The 24,867-nt window shown below is 41.2% G+C and overlaps 1 protein-coding gene across 1 annotated transcript in view; it reads left to right on the forward strand.

Moving 5' to 3' along the window:
* LOC117396810 (pappalysin-1-like) overlaps positions 1–24,867 on the forward strand; it is a 177,283-nt gene that overhangs the window by 42,378 nt on the left and 110,038 nt on the right. The window contains exons 5-7 of the mRNA XM_059005357.1: positions 1,062–1,254; positions 2,341–2,462; positions 11,845–12,337. Coding sequence (XP_058861340.1) covers positions 1,062–1,254; positions 2,341–2,462; positions 11,845–12,337 — 808 coding nt within the window. The remainder of the gene's footprint in view (positions 1–1,061; positions 1,255–2,340; positions 2,463–11,844; positions 12,338–24,867) is intronic.

The following is a 24,867-nucleotide window of genomic DNA, read 5'->3' on the forward strand; positions in this document are numbered from 1 at the left end:
TTCACATCTGTCATGGACTAATGCCAGCTATGAGATTCCACTGGATAAAAAACCTGTTAACTGATTTTCTCAGGCGATTTTGCTGAGAATCCTAGCTTGTGTTGAACAAGGAAAGTACACAAAGTTGCCTTTCAACTAGAGGTTTACAAAATAGATTCCATCTGGGTTTTCATTTGCTTGCACAAATGTACCAGTATTAGCAAGTTATTGAAGTCTCTGGGCATTCAGTCGACCGATTCATTTGGTGAACCTTATCAGTTCCCATATAGTTCAGCTCTTTCTTTGAACTGGGAGAGCGGGAAACAGCATGTTTCTTTGAGCTGGGAGAGAGACAGTGAAGCGGCATGTTTCTTTCCAACACTTATTCTCTACCTACAGGAAGTGGTGATGGCTACCGGATTGCAATAAAGTCATGGCGTGACCCTCAGAGGTGTGCATGTTAAAATAATTTAGTAAATCAGGAAGAAACAGAGTTAAGGCAAATATCCTTTTATGGTAAAATACACTCTAAAGACACTGAAATGTTTTGCCCATCTGAATATAACTTATTTTAGCATTGCTCTAATTTGAAGTGTGTTCTAAGTAAAATAATTACTTGGATGTCACTAGGTCTTTGTTGTTGCTTATTTAACAAGAAAATTACCAAACGTTATTAAGAAATACTTCAAATAATCGGCAAAGTGTGTACTGAAAAAAAACACAGCTTAGTGATTTGATTACTAGCAGTATATTTTCTACAGTACTTTTTTATTTTGCTTCTTGCAGAATAATTTTTCTTAGTAAGTCTATGAACTCTTGTAAGTAATCTTGTATTTCCTCCTAATGCTTTCAGGCTTGCTGTAGACGTGTCTCCTGTGGTGGTTTTTTTTTTTTTTTTTAAAGAGTCTCTATTTAGTCTTGTGTGAACTGATGGGTGCACTAATACTGTCACGGGTAATTACCCTCTCAATCCTTTCGTTCTGTTGTGTGTGGTTAAAGGGACTGCATACAGGCTGGCAGTAACACTGTAACCTGTTCTCTTATTATCTTTCTTGTTTATGTTTTTCTTCTGTGTGTTGAAGATGATGACTGCACTGATTCCTTCACGCTCAATCAAGTCTCCAGAATGCACTGCTACTTGGATCTTATCTACCAATCTTGGCAGCCGGGCACAAAGCCCGCCCCCATCGCCATCGCTCCTCAAGTGGTGGACCAGACGGCAGAGGCGCTGACAGTCGAGTGGTTTCCTCCAATCGACGGGCAAGTCTATGACAGGTGAACAAGAGCAATGCTGGCTTTCTGACGCACGCATGCACACTGACACGCACACACACACGCGCGCACACACACACACACACTGACATGCACACACACACACTGACACACACACACACAATGACACGCATGCACACACGCACGCACACACACTGACACACGCACACACACTGACACGAACACACACACGCACACACACACACACACACACACACACTGACAGACACACACACTGACACACACTCTCTCACACACACACACACACACACACACACACACACACACACACACAGAGCTAAGGGACATTCCATTCGGGATCCCAGCCAAAAAATATAAATAAATAAATAAATAAATCCTAGTTTTTAACAAGCCCAACCAAATAAAATAAATACATATCTTTTCATATTATGATATGCTTCTCATACGCAGAAGGTATCCCCCCCACCACACACACACACCACCTGGGTTAGAGAGCTAGCCTCTCACCTCTTTAATAAACCTCCTATAAAAGCTAGATAGTGTCCCTTTACTTTGTCCAGTCTCCCTCACCATGTAGACTAAGCTACTAAGCTTATCTGTCTGTCCTGCAGTAATAATAGACCCCCCCACCACACACACAAAGCACTCCAGGGTCTTCCTGTACACAGACTATACACTTACTGTACACTTACTAATCTATTGCTGTGGTTTCCCCCAACTCTGCATCAATGAACTATAGGGCTTTCACAGAGTGAGACTGTGGATTGGAAGCCATGATCTCGTGTATCCTAGTGGTTTGCTTTGACCTCAGAACACTCTTCTGAAGTCTCTGACATCTCTTCTGTAGTGTAGGAAAGATGCACCCCCCGTTTCAGGTCATATTCAGTTCAAAGGTGCCAGACAGCAGGTTTGGGAGATGCTTTCATAGCCAGTACTCAAAAGTGATGAAACTGGCCATTCTAGAGGGCAGTATTCCACTTCATTGAATGTTGAAATAGCTGTTCACAGTGGTCCTGCACGACTACATTTTGTTCTCAACCCCCTGAATTTCTTGCTGTTTTATTTAATGTATCTAAGTTGATACCTTTTCTTTTGCTGGCTTCCTAGAGAAGTGGGATCAGCATGTGACAGATGCATGGAGGGTGGAGTTCTGATGCAGTACGCCTTCAACGCCTCATCTCCCAAGCCATGCGCCCCTTCTGGAAACTGGAGTCCCCGCCAAGCAGAAGGTAAGGGGCCCGCACAGGTGGGGTGATAGAGGCTTCATTTCTATTCTGTGAAGAAGCATTTGGAATCTGTTTGGAAGGAGTTGGTTGTAAAAAGAACAGTGCCACAGGAATACAAATAAGAATCCCATTCAGCTGCAGTTTGAGCCACTCCAGACTTTACTACGGTATGGGCTTAATTAGACACACCTGAGCTTGCGACCTCGCCTTCATTAGTGAAACGCCTTCATACAGTGTGCCTCCTGTGAGGTCTGGCATCGTTAACACGTACCTATCTGTTATCAACATTGTTGCATTTATTGCTGAACACATGTTCTGTGGAGATGAAATCTGGTGTGCTGCCTTTTTAGTTTGTACAATGGAAAACTTCTTAATGACAGGTATGTTCTCTGTCAAAAGCAGAATGGTTTCACAACACAAACAGGATTCTTCATTGGTTCTGGCTTGACTGATAGCAGACTTGTAACATTGCAGGGCTGTTGGTCAGGGGCCTTCCTATGGCCATCCCTGTTCAAGCAGCAAAGCTAGGGTTTGTGACGGTAAATGCCAGCCAGCTCTTTGCAAACTTGGCAGATTCATTTAAACAGGGATCACAGATATGATGTTTATTTTAACCCGCGCTATTTCCGTGTTTGAGATTTAATCTGATTTTCTTATTGCATGCGTCTGTTGTGCATTAAATTCTTACTGAATGTTGGCTTGCCAGGAGTTTCGTATTTTTTCTAACAGACCCCCGATTCGGGGATGTGTCCTTCTAGTTCCGGAAGCTTGATCGAATAGCGCTATAGATTCAGGAACATGGCTTGAATCCTTATGCTTGTTGTGTGATATCGTGCTGGCTTTTGGAATCTGTTAGAGGTGGACAAGGTATGTACGAAGGGTTAGAGAGTAAGTGAGGATGTATTGAGGTGTGTGTGTGTGGGGGAATGTATTGAGGCGTGTATGTGTGTGTGTGTGTGTGTCTGTTTTGCTTTCCCAGGGGAATGTGCTTTAGAACCCAATGGAGTGCATTGTTTTGTTTTAAAAATATGGATAGTGTTTGATTTTTTTGACCAGCTCTCCACTTTCAAAACACATATTTACTTTATGATTTATGTTTTTTTTTGTCATATTTTAGTTTTTCTGTACTGTAACAAAGACATTCTTCAAAACTACTTCTTAAAATAGAAGGCTTTTGAGGCTTGTAATATTTTTTCTGTGTGTTGCTTCCGTGTAGCAGTTTGTTTTTATTATTAATTCTGTCCAAGTTGTAATTTTGTGATGTTATTTCTCACTCCTTGAATATTTAAGGAATTTCATCTTTTGGAGTCTGTTTAATGATTGAGGTTTGGGACATATATAGCAGGTTCAGCTGTTTTGATTCCACTCTGCCTTGTACCACTATCTACTGTAAAGCATGTATTCCTGGTTGCCTAGCGCTACACAGTGGTGAATATCCTCACTGAGTCAAACATGCCTGGACTTGTTCTGCCTTTCCTAGAAAACCTGAAGCCATTTCATAATCTCTTGCCTCCCCTCTAACCCAAACGATGCCTAGGGTTAACAGACGTCCCGGTACAATTGGGATTGTCCCAGTTTTCAGCCTTCATTTTTTTGTCCCGGTCGGAAACAGTAAAATTGTTAAATCGTCTCAATAATAATTATTATTATTATTATTATTTTTTTTAAGTAAAAACTTCAGCAGTGTGCTCAGCAATTAAAAGCAATTTCTGTGGCTGGGTCAGCCATTGAAATATCAAGTAAACAATCATATGGATTATTTGTTATCAGTAGCTGATCTATTCCTGGCTTTTTTTTGCACATTTAACATGTTTTGATTAGATAACAATAGAGAGAAAACAATGAGTTGTTGTGATCTGCAATAAATACATCCGATGTTTAATTTTTTCATTCTGATTGTGATATTATAGACTGTTATTTTAAAGGCTTCAGCGTTGCTACGGCATTAATGGATTGAAGAAAGAAAAACATTTTCACTCTGGAAATCTGGTAACCCTATCGATGCCCTGGTTTCCATCTTACATTTCCACATATTCTACAAAGAGAAGCTGAAGCTGGGATACAGGTCTCTGCGTTCTTTGGGTCCCTGGTCTGTGACATCTGCTTAAGCAGGAGCGTGGCTGCGTGTGGCTGTTTCATTGCCCAGAAACAAGACGCATTCTTTAGGAATTAGTAGCATATATTTGATATTAAATATCAAAAACAACTTACCGTGTAAATAGAAGGATCACTAAGAACTAATTCCATGAAAAGTAGAAACTATTCTACATGCAGAATAATTTGGCAGCAGTGTACAATTCCTTTGAATGTCTCACTTCTGAATGCACTCCTGCCCACAATTGCAAGCTAATGGTGGGTGTGTTTCACAGCTTTGGGATTGTAGGCAATACATGAATGATTTTAACATCTTTCCTGTTGTTGATTTACTAGGGAGGGTGTATTGGAGGGATGATCCCTGGCTCATAAATTACAGTGAGGCTTGTCTTGTCAAGAACAGTTGGGTGGGCAGGGCATTGCCATTCTTATAGTAGATTCGACAAAAGCACACGGCATGCTCTTAGCTTGCAGATAAAAAACAGATGCATGACTTCTCACCCTGCTTAACCCTTCTAGTGTCTGCATTAATGGACAGGGAATGCTCTCCTGTCTTCTGGCAGTGCAGCTTCATAGGCCCTTCGTTGACCGGGTCCTTTCTGCCTAGTCGTGGGCGATATTAACTTCATGTCTAGTTCATGATTATATGCCAATGAGAAACCAGGCAAGTAGATGAACGATGGCCTGGCGCCTTCACCAGGGCAATGGTTTAAACTGCTGTTTTGGTTCTTTCTTCTCATATCAGTTAGGAAGAGCTGGTAATGATGAGAGATTACCTGCAGGTCCAGGTTTGATAAGGAAGGGAATTTACCCAGAATTCTCAGTAGACCACGATGTACTACCTGTAAATACATTAACACCCAAACAGAGGACCTTTTACATGCCCCTCTAAAGGAGTAGTATACTACATTATCTGCAAGAAATGCAACACACTGCACTGGGTAAACTAAAAGGTGTTTAGCAGACCGCTTTGTGAAACATTTCTGAAGCATTCGAATCAACACGACAACATTTCCAGTAGCTCTTCATTTCAACAGTGATAATCACACTGCTGAAGACATCACCATCTGTGGGATCAGTCAGTGCTGTGGAATAAATGCTGCTCGGAAACAAAGAGAACCTGAGTTTATCGTCAAACTAGGAATTTTGGAATCTCTTGGACGTAACATTCTGACATAATCATGACATCATCCGCAGAATATAGTCTGCTGGAAACTGAGGCACTGTTACAGCACACATACATACAGTCAACCCTCATTAATACAGATTTCTAAGGACCAGCAAAAAATCTGTTAAGGTTGGTTCATACTTCAAAATCCAACATAATTTGTGTGACAGGTCGGAATTACATCATCCACACTCTTGTGACGTGCGTCTTTTTTGGAAAGTCGTACAGCATTTTCTCATACGTCAGCGACCTGAAATCGCATCGGGTCAGATAATGTTGAACAATGTCAACATTCGCTGCATGGCGGTGTGAAGCTGCACAACGTGATAGCTGTCTGCGCCTGACGTATGGACCAGCCCTTATTCTTATTATCAGGAGTCCAAGTCAAATGCATACTGTCGGTTTTTATTGACGTTACAGTAAAACTGAAATCAATTTTCAATTACAGTACAACCTCCAGTTGTGTCTGCAAGGATAGTGCACGTTACTGAGCCAGTTCACTCCACTTTATGACCATTTTACTTTCTATACAGAGACTCTGTTTAGTAACGCTATGCTGAAACTGGTGTCTCTAGTTTCCTGTAGAGAAAGGGCTGTTAGTCCCAAGACCCCTTCTTTCTTGTTCAAACCTGGGCAGAGCTGTAGGGTTCTCCCAGGAGATCACCTGCTATGAAGTGATCACATGATCTTGCATGACTGTGTACGACGGAGCTTGTGAACCTTTGAAAAAAATCTTATTGCTAAGTCAGGCAAATGAACCGTACTGTTGCATATTCTACTTCCTCCACAGTTCTAGTCCTGAAAGCGTGAGTGATGTATACATTTTCTAATCAGAACTGATTGCTTCTTCTGAGGAGTCTAGGAGAGCAGAAAATCCTGTGAGATGGTTGCAGGAGGCCAACTTCCGTCTCTCACTCCCAGTGTAAAGCCTTGCTTTAAGAGTCTTACGAGATGGTGAGCCAATATTCAGAAGCGTGTGTTCTCAAAGAGGGTTATCCTTATCTTAAGTGCTGCTAATGACCTCCAGTTCTGTTTTCTGACACGTTGGCGCCAGTGCAGCTTGTAACAGTGAAGCCTATTCACAAATCTTTAACTTGGGAGTTATTACAAGAATGTTTTTTCAATGTCTTTTTTTATGAATGAAAATGCTATGTTAGTCTCACATGTGCAGTTTTGAAAGACTCTGATGTTATATCTATCTATCTATCTATCTATCTATCTATCTATCTATCTATCTATCTATCTAAATACTTGCACTTCCTCAACTTGAACGCCTTCTTTCCTCTCATTAACCAACCCGCTGCTTCCCCATATGGCTGACATGCTTTGACCCCAAAGACATTCCTGCGTTCAAATGACCGAGGAAGCCTTGTAATGTAAATCAACTTTACAGCCTGGTTTACATTACAAGTACTTTTAGCTTTAGGGACACCCATCATCCCCCTTTACTTGCAGCAGTAAGACGGAATTGTCTTTTTTTATTTTTGACTGTTTTTGTTAAACAGTAAACAGACTGATTTTTTTTTTTTGTTCGTATACGTTTGTAAGAACCGTTTTAAGACAGGAGGCTGTGTGGTCCAGTGGTTAAAGAAAAGGACTTGTAACCAGGAGGTCCCTGGTTCAAATCCCACCTCAGCCACTGGCTCCTTGTGTGTCCCTGAGCAAGTCACTTAACCTCCTTGTGCTCCGTCTTTCGGGTGAGACGTAGTTGTAAGTGACTCTGCAGCTGATGCATAGTTCACACACCCTAGTCTCTGTAAGTCACCTTGGATAAAGGTGTCTGCTAAATAAACAAATAATAATAATAAGGCGGCAGGGGATGTTTGAAGTGGTTGTGTTTCTGTGTCATGTTGTGCTCTGTCTGTCTGTCTTCCTATGGACGCGTGCCTGTCCTCTGGTTTCCTCAGTTATGTTGTATTCCCTGTCTGTCTGTCTGTCTGTCTGTCTGTCTATGGACGCGCGCCTGTCCTGAGTTTTCTGAGTCCACAGTGACCCCTATAGAAGTGGTCAGGCCTGGATAAGCTTCCCAAGCAGTTGCACAGGCCAGCAGGGCTCCTGTTTAACCAGCTGCTTGGTGGGCTCTGCCAAGAACAAGCCTCGATTTTCCAGATGTTCCCTTGTCTCTTAGGGCAGACAGTATTGTCACGAAGGGAAACGACTGTCTTGCCCTGTGAGGTCGCAAAGCAGAAGAAACCTTTCCTTGAGAACAAAAACATATTTTTAAAGAAAAAATATATGTTCATTACATTATGACATTAATACGACGGCACCAACGATAGTGGCCACAATTTGCACTTTTCATAGTAGTTGGAAAAGTAGTTGGTAGTTTTTTATGCGCTGTACTGTTCTGTGCACACACGAGATAACATCTGTTCACAGGAGAAGATGGACTGTGACTGATACTGTAGGTTCATTTCTTAGACATGATTTAGAATGTGTTTAAGCAGTGTCTTTTAACACTGGTTTACTTTGTTTAAAATTGTAGTTTTTCCAAGCCTTGTAAATATTGTATCAGTTCCTTTGTGTTCTACTTAAGTATTGCTCCTTTTTTTCTGAAATTAAAGTTTGTACTTGTAATTTTGTTTTATGTTAATTTAGCCTTGCTGTCTGCACGATTGGTAGTGTTGCCTTGGATATTTAACGCAGCCATTTGTGTCTAACACTCTTGAAGCCAGATTGTCAGTCATTTACTCCAAATTAACTTGATTTTTGTCCGAAGAAATCCCCACTAACTACTATTCTAAAATGATCACTCACAAGCTCCTAAAAAAAATGTTGTTTTATTTCCGATTTGGAAATGTTATTGCAATATTGCATGTGATTTTATTATTTTTAGCTGGAGAAACACAATAAGAGATATTTCAGGTTATGCAATATGCAAAAAAGTTTACCTTTTGAATTATGGCTTCACTGTCTCAATAATAGCTTTAAATAAGTACCAGTAAAAACAAAACAAATCTATGATAAATAATAAATATAATTGTTATGCTCAAACTGCCACATTTTTGGTTTGTTTTGTTATTTGATTCATATTTGGAGAGTTATCCGCACCCTACTCCGTCGGTCTGAATATGAATGTTGCTTTTCCTAGTGGCCAGAGTAAAATTATAAATATCAATGGCAGTGTTTACATGCACAAGTCATGACAGTTTTCCTCACAACGTGTTTACCATACTTTTCAGGAAATGAGTTGCTATGCAGTTCTGATTTATTCTAAGTACAAGTTTTACTACTTATAATTTATATTTGTGTGTGTGCTTGTGGAACATCTAAAAGTTAAATTTCATTAACACTAGAACTACCTTTTACAATACATGTATTTAATTTTAATAAAACCTACAATATTCTATTTTTTTTTATATACAAGTCTGTTGTTATCTCTACTGGACCTGGCAGCCATCTGTTCCTTCATTTTGTACAAGGAATTCACCGGGGAAAATATAAGTAGGAGAGATTTCATAGCCACAGCGCTTCAGCAGAAACAATTTGATCAGAAAACTGCAAAGCTGCAGGCTGCAGCAGCTCAGCCCGGATTCTGTGCTGCAAGTGACACACACAGAGGATAAATCATATGTTACTTTCATTTTTAGATTAAAAACTACTTTTGTTTTTACAATTTTGTATGTACATAAACCTGTTTACACCTGTCTACACACTTATTTTTTATGTTTATTTTATTATATTATTTTTGGAAGTGGTGCTATATATGTGGTAAGTTAGAAAATAAACCCTTTTATGTTTAATTGTTCATTTAAATACGGCGTTTCGGCTGTGCAGATGTTTGATATGATGTGCTTGAATAAAACTTTTGAGTTGCATCTGATAGTTTGTCTTTCGTTTTAATATTGGTGATGTTTAAAATGTAACCGTCATAATGACTGCCGGCAGTGGTTGTAGCTATGAGTATTCTGTAACCGCGGCGGTTCTAGTGTTGAAGTAATCCATAAATGTACAGTGTGTGTGTGTGTGTGTGTGTGTGTGTGTTTTGGGGGGTGGTGTTTGTTTTGTACAGCTTTTCTGCTGGAGATTAGGTGAGATTAAGTCAGAAGAACGGGATCTTGACTGCTGAAACCTCGTGAGCATGGGTTTTTACAGCTATTTTTATCATGAGAAAGCGATTGACCCTGCCCTTAAAGTCGCGCTGTCAAAAGCACATCCTTTTGCTGTTTCACCATGTATTCGCGTGACAACGTCACACAGTCATGACTGTAGAGTCGATTTTCACGTCCATGTAAACCAAGCCAATATTGCAGTACCACCACTAAAACGTTAAACACAGTAAGAATAGTAATGTTGATTCAGAAGAGTGTTCACAACACCAGTTCTCAGGGCTGGGTTTCTAAAATAGTTTGGGAAAGCCCGCAAGTGTTTGAATGCTGAGCGCTTGTATCAAAGCCAGCAGGGTAAAATTAGCAGTGGAATATTTTGGGAGAAAATATGCAGAAGTACTGAGCGAGAGGGTCTTGCAAATAGAGGCCTGGACCAGCGCTATCAGCAACGCTCCAATCTCGCTGATAATGGGATACAACTTCCTGCAGGGTCACGCCTCTGAAGAGCTGTATTTGAATGCACCAGACTGCAGAGAATCAATAGCACTGCTGTTTAAATGATGGCAGGGTCACAAAAATGAAATCCAGTGCATGTTCTCTCTCCACCAACAATATATTCTAATTGTCGGTGAAACAAACCCGTTTTCCATCTTAATAGATGACGTGAAACTATTTGTATTTTAAAAGCCGCTGTGAATTACACTTGAGAGAACTGAATCAGTAGTCACGGAAACACAAACCCCTTTTCTTGCGGGTCATTTGAAATCATTCAATACATGAGGAGCAATGTTTGAATTAGGAACACAAAAACCATGCTGGTTTTCTATAAAAAAGAAAAAAAAAGAAAAAAATGCGTGTGTGTCTCTGTTTGTGCCTTTGCATTGCACAAAGGTCTACTGCCCCTGGCCATGAAGTGCAGATTTGCAAACAGACACTTCTGGAATAAACAAGCAAGCTGGATAGTTTCTGTCTGCAGTTGGGTGTACCGCAGTCCCCTGTTAAGAGGAGAGAGTTTGTGTTGTTCGCCCTCCCAGAGAGGGTCCTTTCTGGTACATGTGGTGTTGCAATAGGAATAACAGGGATGGCCTCTCGGAAAGTCTGGCTCTGCTCATCTGTCCTTCTGGCTTCTGCAGAGTGCTTGCGTGGGAGTGAGGGGCCTACTATTGGGAGGGAAGGGAGAAGCAGAGCATGTACAGAAATGATGTGTGATATTCTGAATGAGGGGAAAAATAAATAAAACAGGCCACTTCTTTAACACAGGCTTCCCTGGGGGTGGGCAAGATCCTTGCATTGGATTCCATTGAGAATAGACTAAGATTGTCTTTAATATCCTGGTCAAACTTTAAGATAGATGCTGGTAGTTGAGTGTAATGCTTTATATTCCATTCTCCTCTCTCGACAGCTTCACAAAATTCACTTGGGCCTTGGCCAAAAACAACAAAATGACCACATCATTATCTGGAAATGACAGAGATTGTGCATTTAAAGGTCTTTTATGGCAAGCAAAATGAGGGTGTAAATGTCCCCAAGTTTATATATTTATTAGGGTACATGTGTTATACAAATTAACATCTGAGGAACTTTTCTGATCCTTATGAAATGTGTATTCATGTTAATAGAACCACCTCTGCTGTCAGTGTTCATTAAAAATGTTCTGGGTTTATTGTGTCGCTCTTGGTCCTCTTCACAGAAGAGACTGACTATCGTGCTCAATTGTATCGTTTTTCAAGCTGTCTGTATGAAACCTGTATGATGCCATTTTTAACTTGCATTGCTTTTAAAACATTATAACATTTCTTTTTAAGTAAAAGGAACTGTTATGATTTGCCAGGAAAGCCATCATGGGTTGCAAGGGATGGCTTGCAGTCTTATAATATTAAATACTGACGATGACCCAAGGTACCTTACCTAAATTCAGCAGTAACAATGCAACTACCTTAATATTTAACTTACACAATGTGATCTTAGCTGGAAGCACATGTTAACAGCGTCTTGGTTCAGCCCCTCGTTTTTCTAGTTTAATGAACACAGCTGTAAATGTCAAAGCCCTTCCTTGTCTGGCTTCTCCCCACAGGTCCCCCCGATGTGGAGCAGGCCTGTGAGACGAGTGTGCGGACGTGGAGCCCATACGCTGGGGTGGACCAGCAGACTGTGCCCCCGGCCTGTCCTGAACCCCAGGGCTGCATGCTGCAGCTGGAGTTCCGCTACCCTCTGGTCGCTGACTCCTTGACTGTCTGGGTCACTTACATGGAAGGTACTGCCTCTGGAGCCGTCACCAACATCAAGCTGCTGACCGTGTCCGGCAACACGGTGCCCCTCGGGCCCCAGACTGTCTTCTGCGAGGTTCCCTTGACCGTGAAGCTGTCTGTGAGTGAGGAGGTTTACGCTGTCCAGATCTACACCATGGACGAGCAGCTGGAAATCGACGCCGCTCTGCTTAGCTCCACGCCACACAGCCCCCTCTGTATGCAGTGCAAGCCCATGCAGTACAAAGTGATCCGGGATCCCCCCTTTCCAAACAGGCCAAGCGTCACGGTGTCAGACCTGAGCCGGAGATACGTCGACAGGTGAGTTATTGCATAAGGGTTAGGGGTCATGGTCTCAGACCTGAGCCGGAGATACATTGAGGGGTGAGTTCTTGGATAAGGGTTATGGGTCAGGGTCTCAGAGCTGGAGATACGTCGAGGGGTGAGTTGTTGGATAAGGGTTATGGGTCAGGGTCTCAGACCTGAGCTGGAGATACGTCGAGGGGTGTTATTGGATAAGGGTTATGGGTCAGGGTCTCGGAGCCGGAGATATGTTGAGGGGTGAGTTGTTGGATAAGGGTTATGGGTCAGGGTCTCAGAGCCGGAGATACGTCGAGGGGTGAGTTCTTGGATAAGGGTTATGGGTCAGGGTCTCGGAGCTGGAGATACGTCGAGGGGTGAGTTCTTGGATAAGGGTTATGGGTCAGGGTCTCAGACCTGAGCTGGAGATACGTCGACGGGTGGGTTGTTGGATAAGGGTTATGGGTCATGGTCTCAGACCTGAGCCGGAGATACGTTGAGTGGTGAGTTCTTGGATAAGGGTTATGGGTCAGGGTCTCAGAGCTGGAGATACGTCGAGGGGTGAGTTGTTGGATAAGGGTTATGGGTCAGGGTCTCAGACCTGAGCTGGAGATACGTTGAGGGGTGAGTTCTTGGATAAGGGTTATGGGTCAGGGTCTCAGAGCTGGAGATACGTCGAGGGGTGAGTTGTTGGATAAGGGTTATGGGTCAGGGTCTCAGAGCTGGAGATACGTCGAGGGGTGAGTTGTTGGATAAGGGTTATGGGTCATGGTCTCAGACCTGAGCTGGAGATACGTCGAGGGGTGTTATTGGGTAAGGGTTATGGGTCAGGGTGTCAGACCTGAGCTGGAGATACGTCGACGGGTGGGTTGTTGGATAAGGGTTATGGGTCAGGGTCTCAGAGCCAGAGATACGTCAAGGGGTGAGTTATTGGATAAGGGTTATGGGTCAGGGTCTCAGAGCTGGAGATATGTTGAGGGGTGAGTTATTACAAGTATTAGTGAAGTGTGGTGAAATGAGAGAGTGTATATTATACTGGTACACAAAAAAAGCAAATGCTTGGCTCCTTTTATATGATTTTCAAGTTGATTTTTTGGCCACAATGTGGGAAGGTGATACAAATATAACCTTCCAGGTTATACCTGAAATTGAAATAAAACCAATCTAATTCAAAGTTCATGTGAGGTATGGTATACATGTTTTTACTGCTGTTAAAAGGTATTAGAGTATCCATAAGTGCATAGTAGTTCTGGGCAGTCATTTGGTCCTTATAATAATAGCCTTGTGGGTGTTCCTAAGCGGATTTGTGTTTTTCAGTAGCAGGTTGGTAACTCTAACATCACAATAGGAACTTTGAATTCATTGCTCCCCACAGTAACGGCAATGTTTAATTTGTAAAAACAAGCAGAAAAAAATGACTTCATTAAATCTATTCCAGTGAGTACATGGTTGATTACGTGTAATGCATTTGTAAGTAAAGACTTCAACAACTCAAGGCAGCATTCCTGCTGTGTTTGTCTTCCCTCACTCATTGACTCTTGTTGCAGTAGAACCATTGTGTATCCTTTCTGGGTGCCTCCTAGAAGAGGAGGTAGTTAAAATTGCTGTTTGACACATATAACTCTTAAGAGCATTGTTTCAATTAAACTACACACTCTCAAGCTCTGCAGTGACTGAAACAGTGGCTGGCGTTCTGTTCCTGCAGGATTTAGGTCATCTAAGCAAAATGTTTTTACAGTCATCATATTCTCGGCTTCGCATCTTGTTTGAAGAAAAACATTATGGCAAATGAGTTGCAGATATGAGTTACATTTATTAAAACCTTCACATTCCTTTTAAAACAAGGCTCCACATTACTCTTTATCTTTCTCTAGTTTATGCTGTAAACCCCTATCAAAATGTTTTGTTTTTTTTTCCTTGCACATTCTTTCCATATTGAACAAACTGGCAGATACAAGTCTCTGTTGTAAAAATACCCCTCTTCTGTCAGACGAAGCGCTTTTTCTCCAGTACTCTCTTCTAATCTTGATGACACAGTGCTAAGGACAACACGAGTAAGGATGCCACTGTACTAGATTGATTGATTGAGCTGATGTGTTTCAAAGGACTGTAGGAGGCAGTGCAGTCTGTTAATTATAGCTTGGGCTAGAGGATTTGGATTTCCAATTTCAGAAAAAGCATTCTCAGACAAGCTACCAGGACTTGATCTCATTTTGGGGGTGTTCTGGCAATAGATACGTGACCCAGTTAGCAACGACCTGCAAGGAGAAAGCATGGTTAAAGAGTAAACAGTAACACCATAACTGTGAAAATCAGGGGCAGCCACAATGAAAACGGGTCCATGCACTGTGTTTCCACATGTTTGAGCAGAACCCTGGGATCACTTGCATGTACTGCTCTTGTCCTCAGATGAACTGAATTCCCCAGGGCTGCAGGGTTTAGAGCTTCAGGGCTTCAGCAGTTTGCCATGGCTTTGAGGTTTGTATGATTAGCTGGACATGAGAAGATGGATGAAATTAGGCTGTTTAAAACACGTCAACACATTTACAGGTCCAGCAGCAGAGAGTGTTATAAATCTATCCACCGTGTTTGCACAAGACATGACGCAACATGGTGTGACTGAGAGACAATGTTGACATTGATGCCAGTTTGACATCACTAGAGGAAGCAGGAGAACATTCTGCTTCAACCACGCTGTTGCAAACAGCGACCACAGTAGCAGGTTGCGCAGTATTTTCTTAAAGTAAGTTTTTTTTTTTTCTGACCTCTCATTACCTTTTAGTGCTATTGTCCTTGTAATTTTCCTTGTGTGATTTGATCTTTTTATCTATTGTATATTTACCCCTTCCTTGAATAAGCTAATGGAATGGAATGTGCTGGCTTGGTTATAACTAGGCTTGCTACTTTTCGATTTTAAACGGTAAAGCTTGTTAAATGTCGAATTCCCCAAAAACTCGACTGAAATAAATTTATATACGATAAACATCGGTAAAACCACTCGCTATTTTATGTTTTTTACCAAAATTATAATTTAGAAATCATCTGTAGTTTGTGTAGTTTTAATACTTGCTGTCTGTCCCGTCTCTGTTCCACTCTGACTGGCTAGGGGTCGCTGTCAGTCAACTCAGTGGCTACTCTAGTTTCACCGTCAGTCATTTCATCCTGTTCTGACAGATCTCATTGAATGAAGCAGCGCTAGAATGCTGTCATTGGTTTAAATGACCGTCAATCATCAGACTGACTGTGCACTTTCATTTGCCAGCTACAGCATCTGTCATTCAAAGCGCCTACTTTGAAATTAGCAGGTTAAGGTGTAGGTAAGCTTTTGCTATTATAGGTATATAAGGGGCCAGTCTGCCTTGCCTCCAGTGAGTCCAGCTGTGCTGAAGCAGGAGAGGAGTGAAGCTCAGACTCTGAATAATAAGTGCAAGTTAGTTCTGTTCAGCAATCTAATGTTTTGTTCTGTGCATGTTATTTTTACTTGTAAATCTATGCTATAAAAGTCTGTGTAATACACTTTTATATGCTGCGTTTTCTGTGGCTTATTTGAGACCATTTGTGTAGGATCTTTATCTATACAAGGTAGCTCCTCTGTGACCAAATGTTATTTAAATTAAAATGTTGGTAACCATGGTTTTGTTGCATGTTGAATAATATAAAGGGGTTTCACTAAATTAGACGTTTCTCAATGGCATAAAAAGTCTGGTGTTTTTTTTTAAGCATAAAGGTCGATTTCACCCATTCTCTGCTTCAATTGAAAAATAAAGATCGAAAAAAGGTAAATAATTACAAAAATAAACGTCAATATTAATCATCGATTTGGCAAAAAAATCGAATAGTAACAAGCCAAGGTATAACCCCAGGATAAAGGTCAAATCTCGTACAGTTGTGCAATTCATTATCAATATTACGATTTGTGGTAAGGATGGCTCTCTGTTTCCATGTCTTTGTGCTGTTCCACAGTGGTACATTTGCACAATCATTTCCCCATGCTTTTCCCATGGTTATACTGTGCCTTTACCATAGTTCACTGTCATTTGCCATGCCTCTGGTCTTGTTTACCTCCTGTATGCTTTCACTCCGCAGTATTGCACTGTGCTATGCATTTATTATGTTGCACACACTGCACCACTCCATCCCGCGGCAGTTTGTTTGAGCAGCGAGTCCAGTCCAGTTTTAAATATATGGTGCACAGTAGACTAATGACAGCACTTGCTTCGCCAGCAGTCAAAATAAAGCAACTTCATCTCTCTGCTATTTTAGATTTATAAAAGGTCCAAGTTTAGATTAATAACATTAACCTGCCAGACTCCTTGCAGCTGGTTTCAATATGACTGGAGAAGTGAACAGCCTCAGTCTATATCTCATGATAGAACCAATGTGTACCTTTTCAATTAGCCCTGCCTATGAATTTCATGGGAACACTACTGTGAAGACGTGCCAGTGTATCCTGTGCTGGAAGCTTCTCCACATGTGTAGTGCTGTTTGTTTAAATCCTCTCAGATAAAATGCATGGACCTTGCCACGGGGGTACTTTATCACTGTATGATTTGATTTTATGTTTTCATAAAACAATCTGATCGTGGGTTGGGGGATACGTAAGGGATAAAGAATGTAAAGAAAGGGATGTTTATAAATGCTCAGATTACATAGAAATGACATTTAGAAGGGTGGAGGGGCGGGGGGGGCGGGGCGGGGGGGGGGCATCCAGGAGGAAAACGATAATGACGGGAGTAAATTAAGTTTAGCATCCTTTTTTTTGCTAACGGTAGAGACCCAGCTCAGGTCTGTGTTATACATTTTCTTTATGCAATGAGCAAAACATATGGAGCTTTTAATTATTTCTGATATTCAATCCATCTGCATAATTCAAAGACTCATCGTCAAAACGTTTCAGTCCTCAGGCTTCTTCAGCAGAGCCCGTCAGCAGTTGTGTTTGTTGTTGTGTTTGTTTTGATTTTAACCATACTTTAAGTTTATAAAGAAAATCCCTAAGTTCATGAGTATTTTTTTCTGTTAATAAATTCCAGAATATTACACCTTTAATTGCGAATGCAGTTTGTGCACATTTAGTACGACTTCTTGCCTCCATACAATTACCATTGACGGCTGCTCTGGTGATTCTGTTGCTAAATTCTGAACAGAGTGTAATGAATTATTTTAATGGTGGAGGAGCAAGTCCATGCAGAGACTTAAAAATCAAAACTCCATATGAATAATGTATAAAATGATCAAAACTTAACACATTGTATTTTGTAAGAATTTCACAATGGTAAAATCTCATTGTTTTTCTTGTGTGTTTTTAGGCTTTGTCTATACAGAGAGTGGATTGGCTAAACAACAGATTTCCCTGTTTGTGGCCAAGTGGTTATACAGTACACTAAATGCGATAGAATCATAGAATGCAAATATAATTTAGCAGCATTCGTTGATAAATTGCTTCTAATATACCTAAGGTTAATTGAGAATCCATTATTATTCCTCAATATTTAAAATCCGAGACTGTCTCAATTTTAGACAGGAGTGGTCCAGCCAATTTGTCACCTCTGTCATAGTAATAGTTAGCTTACAGGCAGCCTCTTGACTAGTTTTGGCAGAAACATACAAGGTAACAAAGGGTTACATTGACTGTGTTTCAGTAAAAGCCTCTGATGAATGATGAACCCCACCACATGGGGAGTGTAAAATAAACAACCTAACTGTATCTATTATTTTACAGTTGCACACCACTATAGTGTGATATGAGTATATTATTGTAATTGTCTTTTCTATTTACAATAGGCTTGTATCTTGATGGGTTAGTTTTAGTCATAGTACAGTATATATTAAAATGGAGCACTGGGTCAATTGCAAATGTACATTATGTCCTCTTAATGGTGTCCTCTAGTACCAGTTAGGGTAGGATTTTAATTTGCAGTAAGCCTGTAAATTGGGAGGATGTACCAGACTATAACACTTCATGAAGACACCTCCCTAGAATGCACAGGGACGAGACTCCTTTTAAACCTCCGAGAGTCACGGCAATACAACATTTAAGGATTGTTGGCCTTTTATCTCGTCGCTGAGGATGTCTGGAGCAGACACTCACAGATTCTGCCAATAGAATACCAAGCTGTAATTTGAACTATTTTTGGAATATAAAACATTCGCCTCTGAGTACGTACCTTCTGAGGGGAGTGCAGACTGCGGCTGACCTTCCACTGTCAGGAATGGGACTGAAATATTGTCTGCCCTCCTGAGTGACTTCTGCAAGGAAAGCTTCAATATATGTCAAGGTCAACAATATCTTGTTCCACAAAACTCAGATCAGCATCCATTCTGCCCCCTTTTTATTTTAAGTAAAAAAATATAGTGTTGTACGTCTCCTTTTAAGTAGCAATTAGCACACAAGGTTTAACAGTATTATGCCAGAGGACATAGCCGGCAAGTACTCTGATGCTTCATTCCAAATGATCTTCAGGGGCAAATACAAGTAGAATTGATGTAGCACTTGGGCCATTGTATTGGTACAGCAATTAGCTGAATTGTACTGCAATACCCAGCAATATTTTTATATTTTGACATAGCAATGGTATCACAGTGATGTTGACTAAAACATTCCCTCCAGGGGAAGCAAGAACATCAGCTTGGTGAGGCAGTACGAGCACTGAGCCATATAAAGTCAGTACATATTCGCAAATCACCATTCTTTTTCCACACCAGAACTAATGGTGAAGCATATTCACTACAAGACTTCCTGATTTATCTCTTTCTCTTCCATCTCATCCAAAGTTTCTTTCAGTTTTTGGAAATGAGTTGGAGACAATCTAAGATATGGCAACCGAAAAGGACGATCATCAGTTAATCGAATTCGGTGACAAAAGTCGTGTGCCTCTCCACAATCTAACTGGTGTCTTGAAAAGATACTCTCATAGTGCTCAATTAATTCCACAAGCTTGCTCTTCCAGAAAGGTGAAACCTGACAACTCTCTATAGGTAAGTCTCCCAACCCCAGATCTTGCAACCTGCTATTACCTCCCATTGCTGGAGCACTAAGACTACAATGTGCGCTACCACTTCTGGTAACAAGAACAGGCAGCAACAAACAAGCTCTCTTGCTCATCGTAGATGTCTTCAAGTGCAATGCATGGATATACAGCTGCTAGTTTAGCATCTCTGTGCAAGGTAATCTGGTTAGCAGTGGGATTGACAATCTTAACAGGGAGCCACCCATCCCCCTAAAGAGGCATGACCACCCAACCTACCAGTATGTTTCTAGACACACAGCGAGACATGCTTGGTTCAATAATAACAGTACTGCCCATCGAGATAGTAGACTTTGGTGGTAACCGTCCCCAAACGAGATGTTCATGCACGGGTTGAAGAGTTACTGCCCTTTTTAATTTGACCGTACCAACTTTATCAGGAATTGAGTCCCCCCTCCACCTTTCCAGGTTTGATAAAATATGTAGAAATTGGCTATTGTCATTCGGGTCTGCAGCGTCAGGTTTCCCTATCACTCTCCAATACCCCTCATTACTCTTGAACTGTCTAATCAGAGATTTAACAACATTAGTACCGGAAATGAGCTGATCAACTTCTCCTTCAACAATTAAAATGGGCACACTGACCGTAAAGCCATACACTTCCAAGTCAAGTTCACACATCCCAAGAGGGCTTGTTTGCTTCCCACAACATCCTACGAGAACAACATTTGAAGCAGCTAAAAAACTGTTGCCAATCAGCCCTGCTTCCCTAAGTCAAGGCACAAAACCTGCACTCAGGTTTGTGGCCATAGGTCCACTATCTAGCATAGCTTGTAACTCCGAGTCCTGAACCTTCACTGTAGTGTAAAATAGGCTGTCATTCTGATTAGTTCTTATGGTATTCTGTAAAAACAACCTTGTTACCTTTCGGGAGTGTCTCACAATAATAAGAATACACAGATTCCAAATCAACATCAAGAGTGGAATTAACATGAAGACTGCCATTGCTCTCCTCTAAATGGAGGCTTCCTAGTTTCCCTGAACCTGTGTCTGATCAGCTTGCACAGGAGCCTGATTCTGCAAACCTGTGTGTTTGGGGCAACTTGCACGTCTGTGTCCAGAGCAATGGCATTTAAAGCACAGTCTATTCGCGCCACAATGTGAAGTGGTAGTATGTTCCTCACTTACAAATACTACAAACTAAACTATCACCAGCTAAACACCTAGCTTGACTGAAATTTTGCTCACGTGAGGGGTGACAGTTCCGCAAACCCTGATTTTGTGTCCCAAGGCACGTTCAAGCATGCCTATGATTCTATCAAGAGTATTTCCCTCGACAGAGCACGATCCGACTCACACGCTTGTTCCGGAGACAACAAAACATGAGGTTGTTTACATTCAGGAACAGAAGGACCCACCCTCACCTGATTGTGGTCAGTAGTAGTCAAAGTGTGTTGGGACAGAGTTTTAGAAGCAGCTTTACGCTCCCTGTGAAAATCCTCTAACCTCTCTTGCACCTCACAGGCTGTCCATTTACTCAGAGACTTGCGTTTATAAACATAAGCTAATTCTTTGTCCGGACCATTGCTAATGAACATGACAGCAACTTCCAGACTTTGATTATTCATTGTTTTCCTCTGGCTTCTAAGACACTGTTCAGTCACCTCTGCTGCCTTGTCGAGCCTAATCCAATAAATCTAACAGTCCATCATTTTGTTTTGGCTTGGTAGTATAAGTGTCTGCCAACAGCATGCTTGAGTAAATTGATTCACTAAAATGCTGTCTCAAGATGTTAAAAACAGCATCAGAATCATGAGAGCTGTTTAACAGAGGATTATTGCTCAGCCAAACTTTGACCACATCTCTAGCCTTCCCCACAAGTCTGCTCACCAACTCCTGAATCAGCTCATGCCTTGTGTAGCCCTTCTTCTGGAGGTAGACTCTCATTATTTCTTCCCATCCTTGCACAGAGTACTTATCAGAGCCATCTCCTCTAAAATAAGGAGGCTCTTTAACGTTAGATCTCAAGATCTTATTTAACTTGGAAGCATCAGTGATGGTCGAACTACACTGAACAGGAGAATCAGCAGTGGGTTGACTTAAAAACTAAACCAGGTGTGGGCTCAGTGACAGAACTGAAGGCTAAACTTGCCTTGATGGACTCCTGAAATTCAACCCCAATCTGTTTTATAAGCTGACTAAACTGCTGTGTCGATGGATCCTTACCACTAAATACCAATCTGCAAGATGAGGAACCCTCAATTGACACCGAAGGGATAAAATGCGGAGGCGGAGCGGATTATGGAGTGGAACCCGCCCCCTTCCACCAGCAACTTGAACAGGAGTGGAATCAACTTGTGTCATCAGCCTGTTCTAGTGGAGGCACATAGAGTCAAATAACTCCTCTCCCCTTCCCCCCACTCACATTAGTGCTACTCCTACCACCATTACACTCTTGCTCATTCATGTTTAAAACAACATAGGAAAATAAAATAAAAACAGAAAGTGTACTTAAATATACAGCAACTTCCTCTATGCTACTACAAAGTCCAGTGGATCCTCCCCAGTCTGTGGATCCAATGCAGTTCACAGTAGCGGCAGGATGCAGTAACAGCGGCCGTCTGCCACGGCACCAGTTGTAACAGTTCTACTTTGTTCACCCTGTTGACCTCTGAACTCTGCGTTGTGTTTTGTTTTTAACGATGATGACACGAAGACTTGAGTTTCCAGTGTTGCTTTTTTTTATTCTGCATTGAGAATGAAAAGTAAAGAAAATTGCATTTCAGTCTGTGTTACTGCATCTGCATCCACCTTCCTCCGAGGTTTTACAAGACAGAAAAGAAAAGATGGCGTTTCAGTCCTATTCACTGAGTTTGGACTATATCTAAATAAAATCAATGTTATTTTTCTGCTGTTTTTATCAAACAGACTACTCATACAGCTCTATAATAAGTAGGTTTCTGTTTAAATCTAAAAATACACATGACCACCCTAATATTAGTTACCTCCCTTCTTGGCAATCAGTAATTCTGTATATGCATCAGGATTTAATGGCCCATGAATACTCTTTCCCTTCTGATTTCTCTGCCATATCGACAGCCAGCTAGTTGCATGAGCGGCAGGGTATGTCCTGAAACAGGATCTGTGATGAAAATTGCTACTTGCGGTTACTGTCTGGCTGTCGCAAATCTCAGTCAAAACATTTGAATCTGCAAGGTGCCTGTGACTGCGATTCAGCCTGCTTTTATGAAGCAGGCCCCATGCCTGCTTGCTCATAGACCACCTTGTATACTTTATTTTAAAAACAATAGATACCAGTTAAGAAAACATACCAGATAAGCTTACATGTTTTTATACTCCCTTTTCATCATTAAAAGACCAGAACCAAAATAGATGTCATCATAATGGAATATCTATCTATCTATCTATCTATCTATCTATCTATCTATCTATCTGTCTATCTGTCTATCTGTCTATCTAATATATATATATATATATATATATATATATATATATATATATATATATATACATACACACATATATATATATAGCTGCAAAAATCCATCTTCAGGAAATTGAAATGTTGCTTATAGAATAATGGAATTGTGAGGAGCCAGGGTCAGGGTTCAAATTCAGCTAGAAGTGAAAGTTAGAAGTGAAATGAACGTGGTTGTCATTGGTCAAAACTTGATCATGTGATTTATTGAGTCAGTAACTGGGAACTGATACTGCCCCCCAATCCCTGTGTGTACTGGGAGACTGCAGTGTCCTCTCTTTCCTCCACTCGCTGGGAGACTGCAGTGTCCTCCCTTTCCTCCAGTTAGTCGAGGCCCAGGAGCAGGGGCTGCCAGTGTGCCTCTGCTGCACCCCCTGCACAACTGCCAGGGAAATATCACAGCAGTGGCAGAGCCATTTTACCAAGAGTTGGTTCTTTTCCCTTTGGGTACAATCACCTTTGGCTCTTTTTCACACTTCAGACACTTCCAACCCAACTGACAGATAAATAAATAAAGTATTTTCATTCAGGGTGATGACCACTGTCGCCAGCATGGTTTATAAGATAAAAGCTTATACAGCAATTGAGTGACCTTGTTTGTGTCTTACCTGCCTAACCAGTAGACTGTTTGCTATTATTTTGGTGTTTCTTAATGAACTCTCTCACTGTGGACTGTTTGAATATAACTGGGCTGCCAATGCCAGTTGTATCCAGATTTTGTATTCTGATGTAAAGTTTTAACAAACTTGCTGCAGCTATACTCTGGCAAGTGGAATGCATTGTCCAGCTTGGATACTTACAGTATTTCCTGCTCCCCTGACAGATGCTAAATAAACTGTATTGGGGGAAGCTGTGTGCACTATTTGAACTTACTCTGTAGTTTTGGCTTCTAGTGCAGAACTAAAATGTAAACAGGACCTTGAAGAATGAATCCTTTTGGTTTACAATAGGTACTGTGGGCACATGTAGAAAATATATATAACCAGTTAGTGACTGTGAAAAACAATACCTGGATATAGAGCACCCTTTTGGTCATTTCAAGTATCAGTGTTCTGGTACTTTTACAAGAGACATGAATATTACCCCAATGCATGAGCATGTGAAACCCAGAAACTAGCAGCAAAAGGTATTACCAGCTGCACACCAGCTGCACATTGTGAGAAACGACGGGAGGATATCTGTTTTGAAGTTTTCAGCGGTGTTTGCTGTCAAGTGCAGGGCAATGTGTTCCTGAACGGTCAGGCTGCTCCCATCATCAGGTTACAGTGATTAGCGGAGTCGTCACATTCCTCTACCCGATAAACAAATTCTTCACTGTAAACCCTGCATATTTCATCAGGAAGTACTTAACTTGACATGCATACGGGTGATTACCTTCAAATAGGCTTTTCTGTCATTGACTGTCAATGAATACACCCCAACACTGGGTGGCCAAGTGTCCTTCCTGTATGGAGAGTTCCGCGCACCCACATTCCTGTAGTTTAACAACTGCACATGTTGACTTTAAAATACACACATCTTTATTAAATATCAGCCATATCACATCATACTGTTCTCTCCACTTTTATTTGAGTTTTAAAGCACCACAGCACATTAGCCCGGCACATTCAAGTTTGAAGCATATCAAAATAGATGACAGACTCCAGCAGCGATTATTAAGAGAAACAGTTATGCCAGTCCGTTAGTGTCACACAGGCAGTGATTATGACTGGGGCCAATGAAGTTGTTCAACTTATTTTTTTAGGTAGACAAAGTATATTGAAGATGTGATTGCTCTTAACCTTCCATTATTTTGACATTTGCCTAACCATTGTTGGATAAAGTGTTTGAAGTCTTGGTTATTGCTCTCCGTATTGATAGAAGATTAAAGAGGGTGTAGTCCTTCATATGGCATTGCTAATGAGCGCTGCACCGTTCTGGTTTCTCCTCATGCAAACGATAGACACTCAAAACCACTCCAATATGTTCTTAATAAACAATACCAGATATGGATGTTGGGAGGGTTTGGAGTGCTTTTTTCCTACCCAATTTATACTTTCCAAATACAGTTCAACAATCAAGAAATATATTGTAAAAATCCAGTTTTT

This window comes from Acipenser ruthenus, chromosome 31 (assembly GCF_902713425.1).
Source record: "Acipenser ruthenus chromosome 31, fAciRut3.2 maternal haplotype, whole genome shotgun sequence".
Taxonomy (NCBI): Eukaryota; Metazoa; Chordata; class Actinopteri; order Acipenseriformes; family Acipenseridae; genus Acipenser; species Acipenser ruthenus.